Source organism: Kryptolebias marmoratus, linkage group LG16 (assembly GCF_001649575.2).
Source record: "Kryptolebias marmoratus isolate JLee-2015 linkage group LG16, ASM164957v2, whole genome shotgun sequence".
Lineage (NCBI taxonomy): Eukaryota > Metazoa > Chordata > Actinopteri > Cyprinodontiformes > Rivulidae > Kryptolebias > Kryptolebias marmoratus.
In genome coordinates this window covers 9,297,930-9,319,358 of record NC_051445.1, presented here as the reverse complement: position 1 = coordinate 9,319,358, position 21,429 = coordinate 9,297,930, and the positions used below count along the sequence as shown (strand labels likewise).

At 40.0% G+C, this 21,429-nt stretch overlaps 2 protein-coding genes across 2 annotated transcripts; one reads left to right on the top strand and one right to left on the bottom strand.

Annotated features, from left to right (window-relative positions):
• The first annotated feature begins 478 nt into the window (after positions 1-478).
• On the top strand, positions 479-13,671 carry vars1 (valyl-tRNA synthetase 1). Its single transcript, XM_017415342.3, has 29 exons — positions 479-583; positions 1,098-1,453; positions 1,533-1,676; positions 1,756-1,954; positions 2,036-2,151; positions 2,290-2,365; positions 3,107-3,207; positions 3,312-3,439; positions 3,565-3,729; positions 3,801-3,882; positions 3,977-4,096; positions 5,218-5,326; positions 5,417-5,596; positions 5,720-5,844; positions 5,977-6,080; positions 6,165-6,323; positions 7,621-7,711; positions 7,837-7,942; positions 8,088-8,158; positions 8,434-8,559; positions 9,102-9,206; positions 9,607-9,754; positions 9,898-10,025; positions 11,269-11,424; positions 11,503-11,727; positions 11,810-11,921; positions 12,324-12,499; positions 13,226-13,375; positions 13,480-13,671. Exons 1-29 carry the CDS (start codon positions 517-519, stop codon positions 13,546-13,548), a joined length of 3,894 nt encoding a protein of 1,297 aa, XP_017270831.2. The 5' UTR covers positions 479-516; the 3' UTR covers positions 13,549-13,671.
• A 91-nt stretch (positions 13,672-13,762) lies between these two features.
• Positions 13,763-21,315, bottom strand: abhd16a (abhydrolase domain containing 16A, phospholipase). The gene is made up of 20 exons (XM_017415436.3): positions 21,172-21,315; positions 20,574-20,630; positions 20,420-20,486; positions 19,173-19,259; positions 18,821-18,906; positions 18,631-18,704; positions 18,345-18,452; positions 18,059-18,173; positions 17,872-17,973; positions 17,707-17,770; positions 17,535-17,584; positions 17,123-17,246; positions 16,866-16,970; positions 16,714-16,777; positions 16,502-16,558; positions 15,486-15,548; positions 15,295-15,371; positions 15,102-15,200; positions 14,945-14,991; positions 13,763-14,330 (listed from the first exon to the last, which is right to left on the bottom strand). Exons 1-20 carry the CDS (start codon positions 21,310-21,312, stop codon positions 14,247-14,249), a joined length of 1,671 nt encoding a protein of 556 aa, XP_017270925.2. The 5' UTR covers positions 21,313-21,315; the 3' UTR covers positions 13,763-14,246.
• Between the last annotated feature and the right edge of the window lie 114 nt (positions 21,316-21,429).

The following is a 21,429-nucleotide window of genomic DNA, read 5'->3' as shown; positions in this document are numbered from 1 at the left end:
TAAAGATAGCAACAAATATTTAAAAAACAAGAGAAAAATACAGTTAAAGAAACAGGGAAACTGGACTGTCAGGGATAATCTGAAATTATAAAATTTTTAATTTAATCTTAAATTTTTAAAAATTATTAAACTTCGTTTATAGTTTTTCCGGCTTTTTTGTTTTGACAATTGGATTAGTTTAAAGTAGGTTACTCATTAGCTTTATTTACAAAACAAAAGAAGGTCAAGAGTTTTAAAATTTGGAAATTCTAAAAAAGGTATTTAGCCAACAAGACGTAAATTGATATGGTAATGTTTGTTTCAGCTGAGTGTAAAACAGATCAGAGTAAATTTAAAAAAAGGAAAAGAAAATAACACAAAAAATCTTGCCAAAAATTAGAGATTAGTGAGGACAAAATGGTCCTCAAAGTTCTGAGCAATGACTTATATGGTTTTATGTCATTGGTTCTGAGAGTCCACGAGCGGAAGAGGCAGAGTGAAACCCGGAAATAGAGGCTTCGTTGCATCAGACGGCGCATGCGCAGAACCCAATGCGCTCCATGCAGCTGTGTGTATGCTAACTCAGCCGACGTTTCATTCAGAGGTAGGAGTTGCGTCTCGTGAAGCTTTTAAAGAAAATATCACCGATTTCTTGAAAAGTAGCTTAAAAACAAAAAAAAAATTAAAGCTATGACGACGCCAACAGACCTGACAGTAAAAATACAAAGAAAGTGCAGATTTAGTTTGATAGAAAAGCTAAAGCTAGCCTGTCTTCCTGACTTTTCTGTAGTTGACAGGTGGTAGAAATCAGCTTTGCACAAAACGAAACGAAGCTAACGAGCTCACAAAATCATTCCGTGTTAAAGCGATTATCTTGGGCAGCTGTTGTATTGAACCTTCATTTAAAAAGAATCAAACTTTAATATTTAAAAGTATCGGATACTTTTTCTCAAGTCTGAATTATTTGTAGTGTTCAAAATGCACCAACTTTGACTTTTCAGTTACACAGAAAATTCTTGTATTTGGTTACATGTTGTGCCAAGCCTTTCAATAATCTCAGTATAATAACAATCTGCCTTTAAACCAGCTCACCTTGCACATACTTCTGTTTCCTGCAGAGATGCCTACTCTATACGTATCCCCTCACCCTGATGACTTCAGGAGTCTCCTGGCTCTCATCGCTGCAGAGTTTTGCCCATCCTCTCGTCCACGGGTCATCACAGAAGACCCACCAGCATCCCTGAATGCCCGCTCTAGACCAGCCTTGGTTCTGCCTGCCGGGCAGGGGGACCCGGTCCTGAGTGGGGCTGGCGCTGTGGCTTGGTACTTGGCTTTTCAGGGGAAGAGGGCAGGTTTAGATTCAAAGCAGCAGAGCCAAGTGTGGCAGTGGCTCAGCTTTGCAGACAATGAGCTCACCCCCGTCTCCTGTGCTGTGGTTTTCCCTTTGATGGGGGTGATGGGAGTGGATAAAAAGGTACCCTCGAAACTTTTCAGTCTTGGAACTTTGAGCTAATTTTGTAAAGTCTTCTTTTCTGATCGTTGTGTATTTTCAGATCCAGCAGAATTCTCGAGCTGAGCTCATGCGTGTTCTAAAAGTTCTTGATCAGGCCTTGGCACCAATAACTTTCTTGGTGGGAGAGAGCATCACCCTGGCTGATATGGCTGTAGCTACAGCTGTCCTTCTACCCTTCAAATATGTATGTTTGCTTGCAACACATGCACTTAAAGTCCTCTCTACGGCTGGTTTTATATATTTTGTTATCTATTTATTTTCAGGCATTAGAACCTTCAGATAGGAAATCATTGATTAATGTTACCAGATGGTTCACAACCTGCATTAATCAGCCACAGTTCCTGAAGGTGTTGGGGCAAATCACACTTTGTGAGAAAATGGGACCAGTGACACCAAAAGCAAACACCGCTGGAAATACAAAAGCTACAACAGCTGAAGACTGTACCAACGCCACAGCTAATGGTAAAAAAAAATCATAAATATTAGTGTAATATTTTGTATAACACTATATCTACACAAAGTTTGGTTCGTTTCTTCTTTCAGGTGCACCAAAGACAGAAGCACAGCTGAAAAAAGAAGCAAAGAAGAGAGAAAAGCTAGAAAAGTTTCAACAGAAAAAGGAAATGGAGGCAAAGAAAAAGGCACAACCACCAACAGAGGTAGGCTTCATTTTAAAACCGAAATTCTTATAAGAGGTTTGTCGTAAATATGGACTACTACCAGACATTTATTATTCCATGATTGTATTATTATTATTATTATTATTATTTGTTTTTTAACTATTTTTTTTCTCACAGAAAAAGGCCAAACCTGAGAAGAAAGAGATCGGGGTGACTACATACAACATCCTCACCCCCGCTGGAGACAAGAAAGGTGATTAGTCTCCTTGGACACTTTTGAACCACACAGATTTGGGAATCCCCTGACTTTTACTCACGGAATGAAGAACTCTTGAGAAATATACACTTTAAGTGATTGTTTTTCCATTTGTCTGGGCGGTGCAGTAAGGAACACTGATGTACAAATACTCAGCAAGTATTTGGTATAGAAGCTGTTAAACTGTAAAATGTTGGCTTTCATCTGTTGTGTATTTGCTTAATTAAGCCTTTACTTTACTCTTGATTGCTTTTTTTTTGGAAACTGCTGTTGCAGAATCATGTTTTTAACTAATCACTGTGATTAAAACTCAGGTACTCCCCTTTGTCAACAGTTTTAAGTACAGTGAAAACTTCTTTTTGTTTGAGCGGAAGTGCTTATAACATCGGCTTTATTCATACCATCGTTGTGTTTTCCCTGGATTCTTTGCTTGTTATAAGATTTTATTCTGAAACAGTCTCTTAAATATTTAAATGTAATACAGATAAGAGTTTTCTTACAGAAGGATCACTTTAACTTGATGTCCAATGTCAAATTCACAGTTTGTGAATCAAACAAAAACAAGAACCACTTCTCTTTCAGGGTTTAGACTTTGTTTTCTTTCTTTTGTTTCTCTTGGTTCTGCAGGTTTATTGTTTTTGTACACCCTTAACAGTATAACATGTTTGACTTGATCTTCTTGTGGTGCAGCTTCAAACAGAGGGTTTAATCCTTTCTTTGTGTCTCTTCTGGTTTTAGATGTCATCAGTCCACTTCCTGACTCCTACAGTCCTCAGTATGTGGAGGCTGTGTGGTATCCATGGTGGGAGAAGCAGGGCTTCTTCAAGCCTGAATATGGTGTAAGAAAATCCTTCCCTTAACTTTAACTTAACGTGACAGAAACCAGTTTTAATCATTCGATCATCTTTACCTGCAATAACTTGTTTCTAATTATATTCTGTAGAGGAAGAGTATCGGTGAGAAAAATCCTCACGGCATGTTCATGATGTGCATCCCTCCTCCTAACGTGACTGGATCCCTTCACCTGGGTCACGCTCTGACCAACGCCATCCAGGACTGTCTGACCCGATGGTAATTACAGCAGCTCTGTTCACAAATCTGAGATTTAAAGTCACATTTCAGTGAGATTTTTAGTCATGAAAGCCAACTATGAGTTCTGAGTTAGTTGTCCCCCCCTCCCGACCCTATCTGTGCAGGCACAGGATGCGAGGGGAGACCACCCTGTGGAACCCGGGCTGCGACCACGCCGGCATCGCCACCCAGGTGGTGGTGGAGAAAAAGCTCATGAGAGAGAGGGGCCTGAGCCGCCATGATCTGGGCAGGGAGAAATTCATCGAGGAAATCTGGAAATGGAAGAACGAGTGAGTAGGAAAAGTCGGAGTAAGAGTAAGATTTAAAAGGAGACACCCAAAATAACGTTGGTTTTTTGTAGGAAGGGAGACCGTATCTACCACCAGCTGAAAAAACTGGGATCCTCTCTAGACTGGGACAGGGCCTGCTTCACTATGGACTCTGTGAGTGTTTCAAAAATCCCCCAGGCCCATTTGGTCTACATAAAACCTGAAGAATAAAGGTGGTTTTATGCCTCCACTGTCGTCTTTTTTTCAGAAACTGTCCTATGCAGTCCAGGAGGCCTTTATCCGCATGCATGATGAGGGAGTGATTTACAGGAGCAAGAGGCTGGTCAACTGGTCCTGCACTCTAAACTCTGCCATCTCTGACATAGAGGCAAGTTACCCCGCAGATTTTAGGCATTTTACTTAAACATTAAAGCAAAACTAGACTTATTATGTGACTAAACAAAGAGTGAAACCATTCTGATCTTACTGTTTACTGTAAAAACTCGCTGCTTTGATAGTTACAGGGTTGTGCTTAAAAACCCTTGACATTATAAAAGCATTATCTGATTTAATACTTTGCTTTCTAAATAAGTAGTTTTGGTTTTAATGAAGGTGACACAGAAAACTGCCCATGTAGCTGTTCTGTGCTGCTTTGTTTGGATTAGTATAAATCCTTTAAAAATAAAAAGCTCCAAAAGCTGATCCTTTTCAAAGACTAAAGCACTTTTAATTCCCACATTTTGAACTTCACATTTGTTAAATCTAACGTAACGTGTCAAAAGACAGTTTCCTGTCAGCACGAACAGTTAACGTCTCATCAAACCTGAAAATAACATTGAAACAGTCTCATGTGATATCTAAAGATGTCACACTCAGAATATGTCTTGTAAATGACACTCAGCTACTACCCCATCCAGTTTTAGCACAATATCTATAAATTTGACTGAATTGTAGCCATTTTGTGTGGCCAAGTTGAATTAGATTGGGTTTAAAAGGTAATCAGTTGTAGATGTACATCCATTGATTATTTCATTAAAGTTTCAATGAAATCCATCCAGTGCTTCATGGACCTGACAACAACTATCAGTCTTTGTTTTTCTCTATAGTCACATATATTCACATTTATTTATGCAATTTTTAGATTTTAAGTCTCTGGAAGTGTCCGTATGAACAGTATTTAGTAAAAATGTGTCATTCTGCATAACCTGATGAGTTCGATCTGAAAATATTAAGAAACTTGTTAAACTCAGTCATGTTTTTGTATTTCTGCTCTGATGAAAAAAAAAAAGTCTCTGGTCTGCTGATATCAGTATTAGACAGTTTTTATACCCATTTGTCTCCCTGTAGGAAATGACAAGAAAATGTTTCTGTCTACTTTTCTCTTGCTCAAATGTGAAAGTGTCACTTTAAGTGAATTGGTAGAAATTTCACCCTGTTAAGTGGTTTGACATTGATAGATCCACTTTGCCAGTTCTGGTCACGGTGTCCTTTCGATTTGCGTTTTTTCAGGTGGATAAAAAAGAGCTCACGGGCAGAACTCTGCTGCCTGTTCCCGGCTACAAGGAGAAAGTTGAGTTCGGGGTCTTGGTGTCTTTCGCTTACAAGGTGGATGGATCAGGTGCTTGAACTGCGGCAGAACAGAACGTTTCAGCCGAGTCACTTTGTACTGCTTTAATAACCGTGTTCTTTTGCTCTCCTTGTTCCTCAGACGAGGAGGTGATCGTGGCCACGACTCGTATCGAGACAATGCTGGGAGACACGGCGGTCGCCGTCCACCCGGCTGACCCCAGATATCAGCACCTGAAGGGGAAGATGGTGCTGCATCCCTTCTGTGAGCGGAAGATGCCCGTAGTTTTCGATGAGTTTGTGGACATGAACTTCGGAACGGGTAAGTTTGTCTTTGGTTCTGCAGTGAGATGAAAAACTAATGATTTCAAGTTGTTAAGCAAGACCTTTTTCCTCATTAGTTCTTCTTTTTTATTTTTGTCTCTTGCCACCATTTTTTGCTCAGGCGCTGTCAAAATCACTCCGGCTCATGACCATAATGACTACGAGGTCGGAGAGAGACACAATCTGGCCTTCATCAACATCCTGGATGAGAATGGCCTGCTTATTAACGTGCCTCCTCCCTTCCTGGTAAGGGTGTCTCATTAGCCTTCTTCATGCAGTCTGGGCTTTTTTCCTGTGACACCAAGAGTCAGGCTTCTTCAAGGAAGCCATTTCCTGTCACACTCCTTCCATTTTTTACCTATTCCGTCTATCCCATAGGGCATGAAACGATTTGAGGCCAGAAACGCAGTCCTTCAGGCTCTCATGGACAGAGGCCAGTTTAAAGAGGTCAAGGACAACCCTATGGTTGTCCCAGTTTGCAGGTAACGGCGGGTTTGTCGTTTTGTTGAGCATAACGACTCATTTCAGATGACTTTTTAAGCCAATGTGTGTTTCTGCTTCTTCAGCCGTTCAAAGGACATCGTGGAGCCGCTGCTGAAGCCGCAGTGGTACGTAAACTGCACAGATATGGGTAAACAGGCTGCAGACGTGGTCAGAGAAGGCAAGCTCAAAATCATCCCCGATCACCACCTGAAGACCTGGTTCAACTGGATGGACAACATTAGGTATTTATCTCTCTTTGTCACTTATGTGCTGTTTATTTATTTTTTTAAAACCTGAACAAATCTGAGTATTTATGGTCAGTTTATTTAGTTCAAGGGTCTGCGGCCCTGGGGCCACATGTGGCCCTTTGTAGCTTTCACCACAAATAAGATGGAAATTAATATTTTTATTAAGGACCACAACAGGAAAGGCTAGTTGTATCAGTTCTCTTATTCATTTTTCTGCAATATGTTAATAAAATGTAACAGAATGATTTTAAGAGAAGGAAAAAACACATCTGTCAGTTTGCCAGAATAGTTTTTTAGCCAATTTACCACTTCATTAAATTAACTTCTAGTCATAGTGAGGTCTTTCTCTGAAATCTACGAGAAGAATAAACATGTTACACGTTAGCAAGTTGCTGAGGGGAAAGAAAACCTCAAAGTGCAGTTTTACAAACATATTACTTTGTTCAGAGTCATTGAAATCAGGCGTTCGGCAGAAAAAAGTCGTTCTGAGAACAAAGAGAATTAGAAATAAAGGATTGTCTTTGATAAAAGTTTAATAAAAGCACCAGTCAGTAATAGAGAAATATCAGCGAGTCACAATTAAATATTCAACAAACCTTCCTTATTTTTAATGTTCACTCAAGTAATTTGAACTTCAAATATGGGCTTTATCATTTCAAAAAGGGGGGAAATATTAATTTTCCACAAATACAGTAAAAAACCCACATAGGCACATTAAGTTTGTTTTCCTTTGCTTTAAAATGTCAAAATACTGATAAAGGTCAACAGTTTATTTAAATCCTTTGATTTCAGAATGTAATAAAGTAGTTTTTTATATGTAGTATTTATATAAAACTTAATGAGTATTTTTATCTTTATTTAAATCTTCAGGTAGGGTTTGTGTCTCTGGTTGAGAAGCAGAAATAACTTTTTGATTGTAAAAGTTGCAGACGCCTGGTTCAGTTTTATATAAGTTATAACTAACTATAACAAAGTTAAAACTTTGCATCATAATAGAAAGTTTTTTTAAATTATTTAATCAAATCGTGTGAAATGCCTGTCAGCTGGTCTCAGAATCTGATGTGATGTTTTCAGGATATTTTTGTTGTAAAAGCAGTTTAGACATGATTAACCTCCAATCATTTAAAACATAGTAAAGCAACAAATACAATCAAGAAGCCAGAATTGTAGAAGTGAATTGTGCTAATTGTCACTAATTGTATACGTTTTTCGTTCTGTTAGATTATTTTTTAAATTAGCTGAAGTGATGGGAGTCTTGTTTTTTTGCCCATTTATGTTGTTGTTTTGTTAGAGACTGGTGCATCTCTCGGCAGCTGTGGTGGGGTCACCGTATTCCCGCGTACTTCATCACTGTCAGCGATCCTTCTGTGGAACCAGGCGAGGTAACGTCTACCTCTTCTATCAGATGGCTTTTATCTGTCAGGGTCTGACAGATAAAAGCCATTTGCATCAGGAGTACTCACGCCTTTCTTTGATTTATTTCCTCTTGTTTTTTTTTTCCCTTCAGGACATGGATGGTCATTACTGGGTGAGTGGGAGATCAGAGGAGGAGGCAAAAGAAAAGGCAGCGAGACGCTTCAACGTGACCGTGGACAAAATTTCCCTCCGACAGGGTAAGATTTCCTTATTTGGTGTTCTCTGTTACGTTTCTTTAATGCACCTAATAACTTCAGGTTATGCCAGCACACAGATTAATCAAACCAAATGAATTCTCCTCCCTAGTCATGCCGATTAGCTAACTTTTTTCCTGCTTTTCAGATGAGGACGTTCTGGACACGTGGTTCTCGTCTGGCATTTTCCCCTTCTCTATCTTCGGCTGGCCTAACGAGGTAAAACTCTGAGGTCATCGGACTTTTTACAGACACAAAAGGTGCAAGAAGTACAGTCCCTCCTGCAGCAGAAACAACGCTATAAAGAAAAGCTTATAAACTGGGAATACCGTCACCTCAGTTCTGAGTTCACTTGTAACTTTTATTAATATATTAAACAGGTTTATGTCTGCCTCCATGAACCGCTCTGAGTGATCCTCGTAAAGAATGACTTTGAAACTCGGTTTGTTGATATACTTGCTTCATGAATGTTGATGTTTGTGGTTCTCCTATAGACCGAGGACCTGAAAGTGTTCTACCCCGGCACCTTGCTGGAGACGGGTCATGACATCTTGTTCTTCTGGGTTGCCCGGATGGTGATGATGGGTCTGAAACTGACGGGAAAACTGCCCTTCAAAGAGGTGAGATCTGTCAAAAAATACAGACTTTGCAACAAAGCACAACAAGGTATCAGATAAGTAGTGTCATTATCACCTGCCACTAAAGGCAGAACACTGATAATGTTTTTGTGTATTTGTGTTCATTTGTTTGTTAGCAAAATATCTTAAGAACCATTGAACAAATTTAAATGGGACTCAGATTTAATCATTGGTTGTACCTGTGCAACTGTTTAACGTTTGGAATCAACTTGATTCAAGATGGCCACCATGGCTAACATTAGCAAACACAAAAATGTCTATATCTCAGCCATTTTTACAGATATTGAGGTAAGATTTAGAGTGCCAGTAGCTGAGAGTCATCCGCAGCACATTCTTTGAGTGATAACCGATCTGAAGGATTCTCATGAGACTGATAACATCATTTACAAGGTTTGAGTAAAACAACAATAGGTCCATCCCTTCCCATCATAAGATAAAAGGTGGCGAGCAGTATGAAATCTTTCAAGGAATGCTAGGCCTTTATTTAAATATTTCTTTTAAAAAAATGTCATTTTTTTAAACAGGTTTATCTGCACGCTGTGGTACGAGACGCTCACGGAAGAAAAATGAGCAAGTCTCTCGGCAACGTCATCGACCCACTGGATGTTATTACAGGGATCTCCCTGGAGGTAAAGCCAAAGAACGCATCAACATAAGCTCCGACACTTTTCTGTCTCCCCGTCGGGTTGTCTTTTACATGTTCACCACCCTCCTGCTGGTCCCTGGAAGCCCATATTCTTACACAAGCTTTATCAACCACATACTTCTGCCTTCAACAAGCTTTTATTGAATCCATCAATCTCTGCAGCAGCGGAGGGGAAACTGTTCAGTCAGATGAAGCAGACCTGTCCTCTAGAGGGCACTGGATGATTTGCAGTAAACTGAACTTTACCCTAAATCGTTTCTATTAACATGTTCTTTTCTGGTTAAAACTTTGAGCAGCTGCTTTTTTTTAATATTCTTAAAATGAGAGAGAAAATTGCTGCGAACGTTTTCATTTTCTTTTTTCCTAATCTCTGCGTCCTATAGGGTCTTCACGCTCAGTTGATGGACAGCAACTTGGACGCTCTGGAGGTGGAGAAGGCGAAGCAGGGCCAGAAGGCGGACTACCCAAATGGCATTCCAGAATGTGGGACAGATGCTCTCCGGTTTGCGCTGTGCGCCTACACCAGCCAAGGTGAACTCATTTGTCTCCTTTGTTTTCCATTATTACCCACCGGGCAGCATTTCTGTTCTCACTTCTTAAAAAAAAAATGGATGAACAGAGAGAGTATAGCAGTTATAAAACCTCACCATGTCGTCTTTTTTTGCATCTTCCAGGGAGAGATATCAACCTGGATGTAAACCGCATCCTGGGTTACCGTCACTTCTGCAACAAACTGTGGAATGCTGTAAAGTTTGCAATGAAGACACTGGGAGACAACTTTGTACCGACAGAAAAGGCTCAGGTGAGACCAGATAACAAGACATGCAGGAGAGAAGCGACACCTACACTCTGACAGGTCTGATTTATGTTGAGTAGACAGAGCTCCAGAGTGTGACCAAATTGGTCACGCTTTCGCCTAAAAATTTGTCAGGTGTGACAATTTTTTTTTTTTTCTCCTCGGTCGCACCGGTGCACCTAACATTTCATGTCTTTCCTCATCGTTTTTGTTTTTTTTGGCTCAAACTTCTTGAAGTGCTGCTTCTTAAAGCGCAGAGAGCTCTTACACAGCGACACAACCCGTGATGATGAGCTCATTAATGCCAGATGTATCAAAACTTAATATTTTTTGTTTAAAAAGAAACAAACTGCTGTACTGTTCAACACAATCCTGACTGTACAAAGGTTACACCGTCAGAGGCACCGCCTGTCCATCCAACCCGGTCCAAACATCTGAAGAAATGTTCAGAACAGCTGCAGAGCTAATTTTCTACAATAAGGCTCAGACGTTAATATGATGCACTCACTGCATTTACTGCAAAGAATTGCTCAAGCCGCGCGGTCGCAGAGCTTTTACTGTCAGAGCATTAACTTTCAGAATTAACATGCTAACAAAACATCACGCCTCAAATCAACACATCTGTGTTTGTCTGCTAAAGTAGACCCCCCCCCCCCCCTGCAGCATTTCAGACGGCAGCAAACCTGCAGGAAATATTCACTGCAGCAGCTCGAGCTCAAGATGTGGAACAAGTGAAAACGATGACATCCTCCAACGTTTACTGAATTTATAGAAACGGAGGGAGAAGGGAAAGAAATTAAAGATGAAATATTAAAAATGGGCCCTATTATCTATTTTACAAAAATGTTTCATTTAAAAAATTACAGTTTTATGTTTTTTCAATGTTTAAATTGAAGTCCTTTTAAGACTTTATCAGTGATTAAGTATCCGGGAACAGCAAGCATCTGTGGGTCGTTTGTGAAATTTGTGTATCAGACATTAAGCATCAGCACTTTATAAGTTTTGTTGTAAAATAATTGTGCAGTTTCTTGCTAGAAATAGACATTAACCTTCACCTGGTTGAATAAATTACATTAATGTCAATCTATATGAGAAATTAGTTATATTGAGGTATTTAAGAAGCTGTGAGAAATCTTTGGTGCGCTTGAATTTTTTGCTGATGCCCCCAACTGAGAAAGTTAGCGTCACCAGTTCAAGAAGTTAGTTTGGACCCCTGACAGATCTGCACATTTTATCCTCACGCCCTCAGCTGTGTGGAGAGGAGAGTGTATCAGACCGCTGGATCCTGTCCAGGCTGAGCGCAGCGGTTTCCCTCTGCGACGATGCCTTCAAGGCCTACGATTTCCCGACGATCACCACCTCCATCTACAACTTCTGGCTCTACGAGCTCTGTGACGTGTACCTGGTAAGACCGCCAGCCAGTTTGAGTCAGTTGAGGATGTTATTTCTGAATGTGGGCCGTAACGAACTCTTTGTCGTCCAGGAAAGTGTGAAGCCAGTGTTTATTAAAGCAGAGGAAGACGGCGACAGCCAGAGACAAGCCCAGGTGTGTAGGCAGACCCTCTACACCTGCTTAGATGTCGGTTTGCGCCTCCTGTCTCCCTTGATGCCCTTCGTCAGCGAGGAACTCTACCAGAGGTTACCACGACGACAGCCTCAAACCGACCCTCCCAGCATCTGTGTCACGTCCTACCCCGACACCAAGGAGGTAAGATGCAACACTCCAGAAAACGCACCACTGAAGTGAGGGAAAATGTCTTTATGTAACTTTTTGTGGTATTTCTTTGCAGTTCTGCTGGCACAGTGAGGAGGTTGACCGTGAAATGGAGTTTATCATGACGGTGGTCAAGACCATCCGATCCCTCAGGGCCGACTACAACCTGACCAAGACCAGAGCTGACTGTAAGATGGCAGAAAGGGAATTTAAACCAGTTCTATATCTGATTTTTGTTTCAAGGTTTTTACATTTTATTCAACATCTTTTTTTGCACTTAGTGTCTGAAACAGTAAAAGTAGCTTTCACTCGTGTTTTATAAAAAAGTGATGGGAGATAATTGCATTGGGAACTGCTACACTTAGGTTAAGGCACTTAATGTTATTATTTCCATCCTTTATTCTTTAACTCCTTATTATTTTCTGCACTTTATACACATTACTTGGATGCTAAAAATTTAATATGCACCACATTTTGTGCTTTTGTATAACAGCCTCCTAAAAGCATTGAGTAAACAGCCTTCTCTGACTCTCCATTTTATTTAAAAAATAACAGTTTCGATGCCTCCCGTTTGTATTTCTCTCTCCCAGGTTACCTTCAGTGCGTAGACGCTGCGACTGTGTCTCTGGTGCAGAAATACACTCTGCAGATTCAGACTTTGTCCTATTGTCAGGCCGTCATCCCGCTGACAGCCAATCAGCCGGTTCCAGAAGGCTGCGCTGTGGCCATTGCTTCTGACAGATGTACTGTCAACCTTATGCTCAAGGTATAAGAATAATAATCTACGTTGTCATCGCCCACTGCTGAAGGTGAAGCGGCGATAATGTCTGTGTCTGTCTGTGTGCATGGGTTTGTTTGTCTGTGGCATTAGTGAAATATCTCATGAACCAGTGGAAACATCTACAGCTTATTACACTTTGGGGTCGCCACAGCCAAAAAAATGGCTACAGTTTGGTCAGTTTTCCAGATGTTGTGCAACAAGCAGCACTTGAAATATTAGCTGGGAATGACTCAGCGCAATATCTTTGTCTTTGCTTGAACTCTATCAGTTTTATAGACATTGGGAGAAAATTTGTTCTGGTAGCAGCTGAGAGTCATTCACAACATACTCTTGAGTGAGACATCTCGCGATACTGCGCATAACTATTTTCAAGGTTTGAGGGAAAATGGCTACGACTCCATCCCTTCTCAGCTTAACCTTTTAGTTTAAAATAGATGAAACGAGTGACATGCATTCCTTCATCCTTCATGTTACATTTGTGTAGATTAGACTCCTTATGCCACAGGTGAGCTGATGTTCACCATGTTTTTTTATCAGCTGAATGCTTCATTTGATTTTTGATAAGTTACACAACGATACGACACACCTCTTAAAGCAAACACTTATTACCAATCTGGTAATCTGAAAATAGGTAGAATCTTCTATCAGTTTGTTCCCCACAGACCTGATCCGTTTTATGACTGTTGTCCTCCTTCACCTTTTACCTCCCAGGGTCTCATCGACGTTGAGAAGGAAGTGACTAAGCTGATGGCGAAGAAAGGCGACTTGGAGAAACAGATGGAGAAGCTGAGAGAAAAGATGGCTAAGAGCGACTACAAGGAGAAGGTGCCAGTGAAGGTGCAGGAGCAGGATGCAGAGAAGGTGAGAAAAAGAAATTGACTCGCTGGGTTTCTGCAGATGTGAGACATCTCAAATTCAGGTAAATAATACTTTTTTTTTTCTTTCTTTCTTTCCCCCCTCCACAGCTACGGCAGAGCCAAACTGAACTCGAGAAAGTGACAGAAGCCATAGAAAACTTCAGGAAAATGATGTAACTTCCCCCTTTTTGCGTTAATGTAAATCAGAATTTACTCCCACTTTTTCTTTTTCACGTTATTGTGTTAATTTTCAACTTGTCTGTAGTATGAAAGATTCAATAAAGCACTTAGAACAGTTAATGGGATTCAGTGATATACAATTAATCATTCTCTTTTGTATCTCCAGTTAGGTAAGCACTTGTGTGATGAACAAAAAAAAAAAAGAAATCCATCATCTCAAAATTTTATTCAGCATATTTAATGGAACACTTAAGAGCATCATTTTAGGATTAATTCAGAAAGAGTGTGTCCACAAAAGAAAAACCTGAAAAGCTTAAACACTTTGGCTGCATTTTTTAGAGATAGATTTCCTCTAAAATGACTTCAGGGTGATTTTTTTATTCATTTAATTACAGCAATGTATCTCCACTTACATTTGCTTTACAAATCCAGCCAAAGAGGGAACAATGGAAGGAGTGAGTAATGGCTTGTGCATTTATTTAAAATGCAATCCTTTTAAAAGAGAAACGCTGAACAGAACAACTAAAGAAGTGAACCTTAAAAGAAAATATGTATTATATTTTACACGTTTTTGGCTCTGTGTGTGGAGGAATTAAAAAAAAAACACAGTACATTCACACCATGTCAAGAACAAACTGACCACAGGCCATCCAGCTCTACTTCTCCCCTCATCCATCCGACTATCCTTTTTTTTTTTACAGTCTCCATGGCGAGTGGAACTCAGCGGCAGGGAGAGGAGTGCAGTGTGTCGATTCAAAGTTTCTCATGTACTTCCGAGCCTTGGAGAAAGACAAAAAAAAAAAAACGGGAGGGGGGTAGAGGTGGAGGAGGAATGGAGAATTAGATGTGTGGGAGGGCTGCCGAACAAAAAGTGCAGCGCTTGATTGTATTCTATCTGGCTCAGTGCCTTACAAATCTCTCCCATCTCTTAAGGGTTTACACGGGAGGTGAATAAAGCCTAATTTAGAAGGCATCACCAGGGGAGGAAAAGCATAGCATTAGCTGTAATTGATGGCACTCCTCTTGTTTGATGTTAAATGACTTCAATAAGCCGAGCGTGGTGAAATTTATTACACCAGTCAACCTGAGAGCACAGGTGAGCAGGTTACTATGGCGACCGGAACAGTTCCTTAATGGTAATGAGTTCTGAAGAGGTGGGATTTTTGTTATTTATTTATTTTTTTTGGAGTGCAAGAAAAAGGATTGTAAGTCAATTTGAAAAAAAGAAAGTAAGGTTTACTGGAGAAAAATAGCTTAGACACTGTATGGGTGAAACAAAGCAATAGATGGTGTACAAATCCAACTCAGAAAGACAAGAAGCACTTGCCCTATTAACTACACGGGAGTACAACTGAGATTTGGAGTGCAGATAACAATAGATTTAATTCCTTACCAAGAAAAGAGCCAGCTGCCGCCTTCCCTCCGGAGTCATGTCCTCACCTGGTGACATTAAGAGTGCATCAGACTGCGCAAGCAATATACATGTTTGTGGATCGTGCTGTGTGTAGTTAATTGGCCCTCGTAAATGTGGAAGAGTGGGCGGGGCTTACCGACACTCCATGGAAACGAGACGTCTCTGTCTGCCTGATAGGACTGCAGCACAGACACACACCAGTCATCGTCCACTTCATAGCCACTGTACACAGATGCTGCGGGGAAACGGTGAACGGCGTTAATACACAACATCTGTAAAGTTTATGAAAACATTTCACCAAAACAACTCTTCCACACAGCTCCACCTACCTTCTTCTACCGGGCTGGGGGCTCCAAGCCACTGCCTGACAACTCTGACCCCTTCCTCTGTCATTATTTTGGGGTACCTGACAAGGAGAAGTACGCCTCTATTTACAAACGAGTCACTCGACGAGTCAAAAACCTGAGAGGCTCCAGCAGTGAGAAAAGTGAGGCTGGATACGTGAGCGAGGAAAACTGACCTGAATTGAAGCAGTTTGAGCAAGAGGTTGTTTCCTCTGTTTGACATGATGTCCTCCGGACCCCTGCAATATATCTAGAATTAACTTGGTGCCGCATATTCGAGGTGACCTCAATTTAAATCATGCTGCTTGGAAAATTGGAAAAGATATGTTCAAAGATTCAGGAAGAGCACATTTTTTAGTGAGAATATTATTCAGAGGTCAGGAGGAAAGAGCTGCAAGTCAAATTTTATTCACTAAACAGAGAAAACTTTGTATAATCTGATGTACCATCAAAATAAATGAACAATTACTCATATTTAAGGGGTAACTATACTTGATGAACCTCCCTTCTCAAAACTGGTGAGTTATATAGACTATAAGCAATCCCTCAGCTTTTATTTAATGTTCCTTTTAAACCTCCATCTTTAAAATATATTTATGTTTCGATTAACCAAACAACAAACCCACCTCAAGATGACTAATTAGCTTAAAGAGGTAACAGAAAAAGAACAGTCACGTATGGTTCATAGCATCTTGAAGTGACAAGAAAAAAACAGCATCAAGCACAATTCACAACAGTGACCCAGTATTTTGTAAAAAATGTTAACTATCTGATGTATGCAACTGCTTTTGTGTGATTCATACTTCACACATGACCAGTCAAACATCTCATAATAAAACTGAAACTGACTACATAGGAGAAAGCATTAATAGTTTGCTTTTGTGCAGATAATTGGATTCGTCACTGGTCTGTGTTAACAGCTCATGTTTGGCATTTGGCTTTCCTGCAGGTAGAAATAATCACAACTGGGCAAAAGGGTGGAGTGGAAGAGTGATAATTGAAAAACAATTCTTTAAAGACATATCTATTGTTTTAAAGTTGTTTTTTTCCCTCTAACAACAACAACAACAATTACTCTGAGAAAATAAGAGTTTCTTGGAACACTTTGGCGACGCAATTTAAGCTACAATATCTAGAAAAAGCAAAAGTAAGATGGTGCTGATGTATTTTAGATTGGGCAGTGGGGACTTACGCTGTGGTGATGATTTCATCTCTGGTCCTCCTGATCAGCAGGATCGGTCCCTGGAATCTGAAAGAAGAGGAGTGGCTGCTTTTATCGTCATTTACATAGTCAAGATGAACAAATAATAAAATAAATAGTTTCACTTTTGTTAACTAATGTCTTGTGTAACCATAAATGATTCACACTTAACTTTTCCTCCCTATGAACTCTGATCCACTCACTTGAGAAGCTGCTCAGCGTTGTTGAGGTTCATGTATTGTCTCACAGTGTGTTGTACCAAAGGCTCTGGATAAAAACAAACAAACAAGCAAAGTTGCTTGAATTACTGAAACAAAACATTCGCATGAACGAAGCTAAGATCTTTAGCACTCACTCCAACTTTCAGGCATAACTTTGAGGGCCAGAGGCAGGAGGTCGTCAAAGGAGGCGTCCAACACCACAGACTGGATCTCTGGGTATGACATAGTTGCCCAAGTAGCTAAGAGAAGGAAAATAAAGAAAAATGGAGACTAGTTATCAGTGGCATGAAGATTAAATAAGAACAAACATCAAAATGTCATTGTAATTCAATTTGTCAGAACTGTTCCCATGCTTATAAGATTACTAATCGTATATTTGTTTTTCATGTACCTGTGAATCCTCCGATGGACCAGGCATAGATTATAATATCATTCAGCTGGAAACCAAGTTTGTGTATCGCGAACTGTATCACCACGTCCATGGCATTCGCCTCGTTCTGGGGAAACGGCACTCCCTGGCAAAATAAACAACAAAAAAACATATATTTCAACTGAAAATGTTCCATCCTTTAATAAAGCTAACAGCTTCACCACTTTACAACACCTTAAACAACCTGCTTTCTGACTTTAATCAGTCATGGGAGTGTATGTGCTTCTTGTGCAATAGTCCGACTGAAACCAGATTTTCCACATACTGTTTTTTTCCACTGCCCTGCTTGTTTGGACTCAATGAGCCACAGCACACAATACAATGTAAAGTGACTCTGCTTATATTTATACAAAATGTTGAAGACACTGCTTACCGTGCTGCCTCCAAAGCCAGGGTGGTTCCAGCCCAAAACAGAGTAACCGCCTGCAGAGCACAATCAACAAAAATTTCACTTTTTTTTTTACCTCAATTTGAGAATAATAGAATTCAGTTTTTAAATGCGACTACAAAGCACTTAGGTTGTTCCAAAGTGGAGCATTCCTCACCTTCCAATGGCGTGTTCATGCAGCCCACCTCATAAAAGCCCGCGTTGCCCTCACAGCAGATGACCTGTGGCAGATTTTAAGAACCATCTGAAATGTGACAGGAGTTTTGTTGGGCCCCGGAACAAGCCCAGGGCAGAAAAACAACAAATCACTGCTGACATTTACCAGAGTCTGGCCATTCGGTCCCCCATCTTTCCTTTGATCCACAAACATTGTGTCGATCTCGTTACCGTCGCAAGCCACCAGCTTGTTCCTTTGACCGTTAAACTGTGACAGAGTGAAGAGGGGGATGAGATTGACTAGTGTTGATTTATTTAATGTTAAGTGTCAGCAAGGATCTTTCTTCTTTTACCTCTTCTATTAACTTAGCCTGGCCTTGCTGCAGCATTGGTCTCATTGCTTTCTGTAGCAAACCCACAGAACCTGGGTACAACATCCTCCTCCCAAACGAGTGAGCAATAAGATAACTACAGAGGAAAAAAAGGTGAACACAGTGGTATAACATCAAATCCTAATAATAATAATAATAATAAATAATTCTAAGTAAACTTAGAAGCCTACACCTAAAGCAGACTTATGCATTCTACTACTAGATCAAACTCAATGTGTTGACTTGCAATTTCCATTTTTATAGTTACCCAATGACGTGACATGGCAAAGTGCGCACAGAGTTGAGAATACTGTCTGCTGTTCCTCTCAGTCTGGGCTCTGGTTTCAGCAGAGAAACACCACCCTTGGATAGTTTCCTTTCACACAAACAGTCAAATACATACAATAAAACTGTTACGCACACAATAAATGCATCCATATCTATTTTGGTGTACTTCTGAGTCATTTAAAGACAAACTCTAATAAGCTGACACTGTTAGGAGTAAAAGTGAACTGAATTAATGGTCATTTTCAGTGAAACCAGCAAAGACTTACGGACTGCTGACTTCTTTCCAGCTGAAATCTGAAGGCCAATACGAGAAGTCAAAGTCATAGCACCTTAGTTTTTTCTAAAACAAAAACACATTATGTTATTAATAAAAAACATTTATTTCTTCTTGGAATTCAAAATACTAAGATTCAACTCCAAATCTTGAGCACTTCCCTAAATTCAGAATGGTCTCACCTTGTTTCCTGGTGTGTGATTCTTCTTAGTTTCCTCCAGAACTGAGATAAATTCAACATACTCAGAGTTCCTCCATCTCCCCAACCCTTGGGGGGGGAGCAGAGAGAGGGAAAGGAGGCAGGAGGGAAGAAGGGACAAAGAGAGATTAGGGGTGTTTGTGCGAGACAAGCATTATGCTGCAAAGCCTCGAGAGTGTGTTTAGCATGCTTTGTGGGCATAGGCCATGTTCAGCAGTCTCAGCTGTAATGAGATCTTATTGGTGTGCAGAACATACAGCTTATGTTGGGATATCTGAGATGAATATTCTATATTAGGCATTGCCCCGTGGTACGTTGAAAATCAGCAGTCTCACCTCTAAGACATGCAACTCCAAGAAGACATACAAGCACCGTTCCCACGTACTGACTCACTGGAACCAACTTACTGCTGCAGATGTAGCCTGAAAACGAGCAAATAAACACAATCAAACCCAAGGCTAAATAACAAGCTCCAATAAAAAGATGAACGCTCCGACAACTAGCCTGTAGCCATGAGCGTAAATCAATTTCAGAAGCTCAATCATACATTAAGAAGTGACACACAACCTTGAGTAATTATTTCCAACAGATGCTCAACCTTGCTGGATGAATCAGTTGATTAAGTTCATATAAACTGCATTTGTAGGAGAACAGCAATTTACAAGGACACCAATTACTAGACTCTAGTTGTCGTGGGAGAACTGATACTCAGAAAAAGTTTATATTTTCAACAACATGGTTAGGAAATAAATGACCAAGCTTGGGATTTAGGAGTATGAAGTCAATATGCACACCATAAAGAAAGAATATTTTTACTAGCTTTTTCCAAGGGCAAAGAACAGATCAATGACACCAATATGATCAAGTTTTCCTTTTTTTTAAATTCACGTATGTGGACAAAACATATCTAATTGAAAGTTTATGGACTGTTGTGGAAAAAGCACAATTAAGAAACATTTAATTCATATTTTATTAAGACTATATCCTTATTGGAATTTCATCCAATCTTGAAGAATGTAATTTTTAATAATAATGATAACAAAAGCTGATCTGTTTGTTTAGAACATGATCTGAAATGATTATGAGACATAAATGGCTTTATTTAATGTAAGATACTAAAGTAGACTTTCTTCATTTTTTTTGCCAGCAAGATCATAAGAACAAATCAGCAGACAGAAGCGAAGTAAGAGTTACAGATAACCAAATCATAATCCAGGTTTTTATTATTATCTTTAAAATGTGAGAAAGCATAACAGCATCAACATCAGACTGTGATCTTAAATTAACCCTTTAATTTTCCATTTTTCAGTCAATTCCTCTTTTAATTAACAAATTAGCTTTTTGATCTATCAAGAACTAGAAAACAATGACACAACAGTGACGTTTTAAATGTCCCAAACATTCAATCGACAATTAAAGTCACCCAGCAAATATCTGCAAACGTCATTCCTTCATAAGTGAGTTGTCGATTGATTTTCAGTTCATCCATTATCATTTTCACCCTTATTTGGGATCACTTAATTTTGGAACAGAGCAGGGATGAGCTTGATGTTTCCCACAGACCATAGTTAACAGAACCAACCTTTTCTGTAAAGATAACAGAGGAGAAGAGGGGAGCTGTAGTAGGACAGGGACCACAGAACTGAAGCCTGGAGTCAGAAAACAGAACAATTATTAACAATAAAAAAACCTTCATCGGCATCTTTCTAGAATATTTAACAACATGTAATACTAACCCAACCAAGAATGCTGTCTGTATGTTTTTCCAGACTCCTGGGATGGTAGTTCCATCCCTGTTAAACAGAAAGTAAAAGCTGTATTGCTGTAGATAAGGACTTCCTCTCTCCATTGACGTTAGCTTAGCTGTTAGCATTGCCATTGAAATCGACATTTAAACAGATATTCCTCCTGCTTAGGTTTTTCCACAGAAAAAGGTTTTCAATTATTGTTACATGTGTTCTTAGTTAACACGTTTTTTTCTCCCTTTTTAATGTTTTATTTTATTTTATTTTTTCGCTCTCGGCTACATTGACTACGTAGAATCGATCAGTTTAAAATGAAATAAACAGGGTCACAGTCAGGGCCAAGAAGACACAGTTTGCCTGACTCTTAAAACCGAAAACAAAAACACTGAAAATGTCAAACGAAAGTGCGTTGTCATGCGTTTGTCATTCATTCATTAATCACAAACTGTCTTTTCGGCTTTCTGCAGTGAGCGTGAGATGATGACAGCAAAGGTTTCAAAAACAAACACCGTAAAGAGCGAAAAAACTGAACAACATTTCTGAACTCAGCGCCCCTAAAACATCTCAGAAACCATCTATCCATTCCTACCCTTCTGCCCGATCTGCCCTCGGGTCGAGACTGGTCCGGAGGTCGATGAATTCGTTGAAGATGAGGCCCAACAACACAGCGGAGCCACAACCAGGACGCCATTCTTCCCTTGCAGTGACTACGGATGCCCGCACTGACCATAAAGCTGAAACGCGAAAGCGCTCTGACTTGATGGAGGTGAGTGGGGAAAAAAAGAAATTCAGTTTCAGAAACGGGTCTGGGTGCTTCAAAAAGATTATGAGAACATGTTGGGGTTTC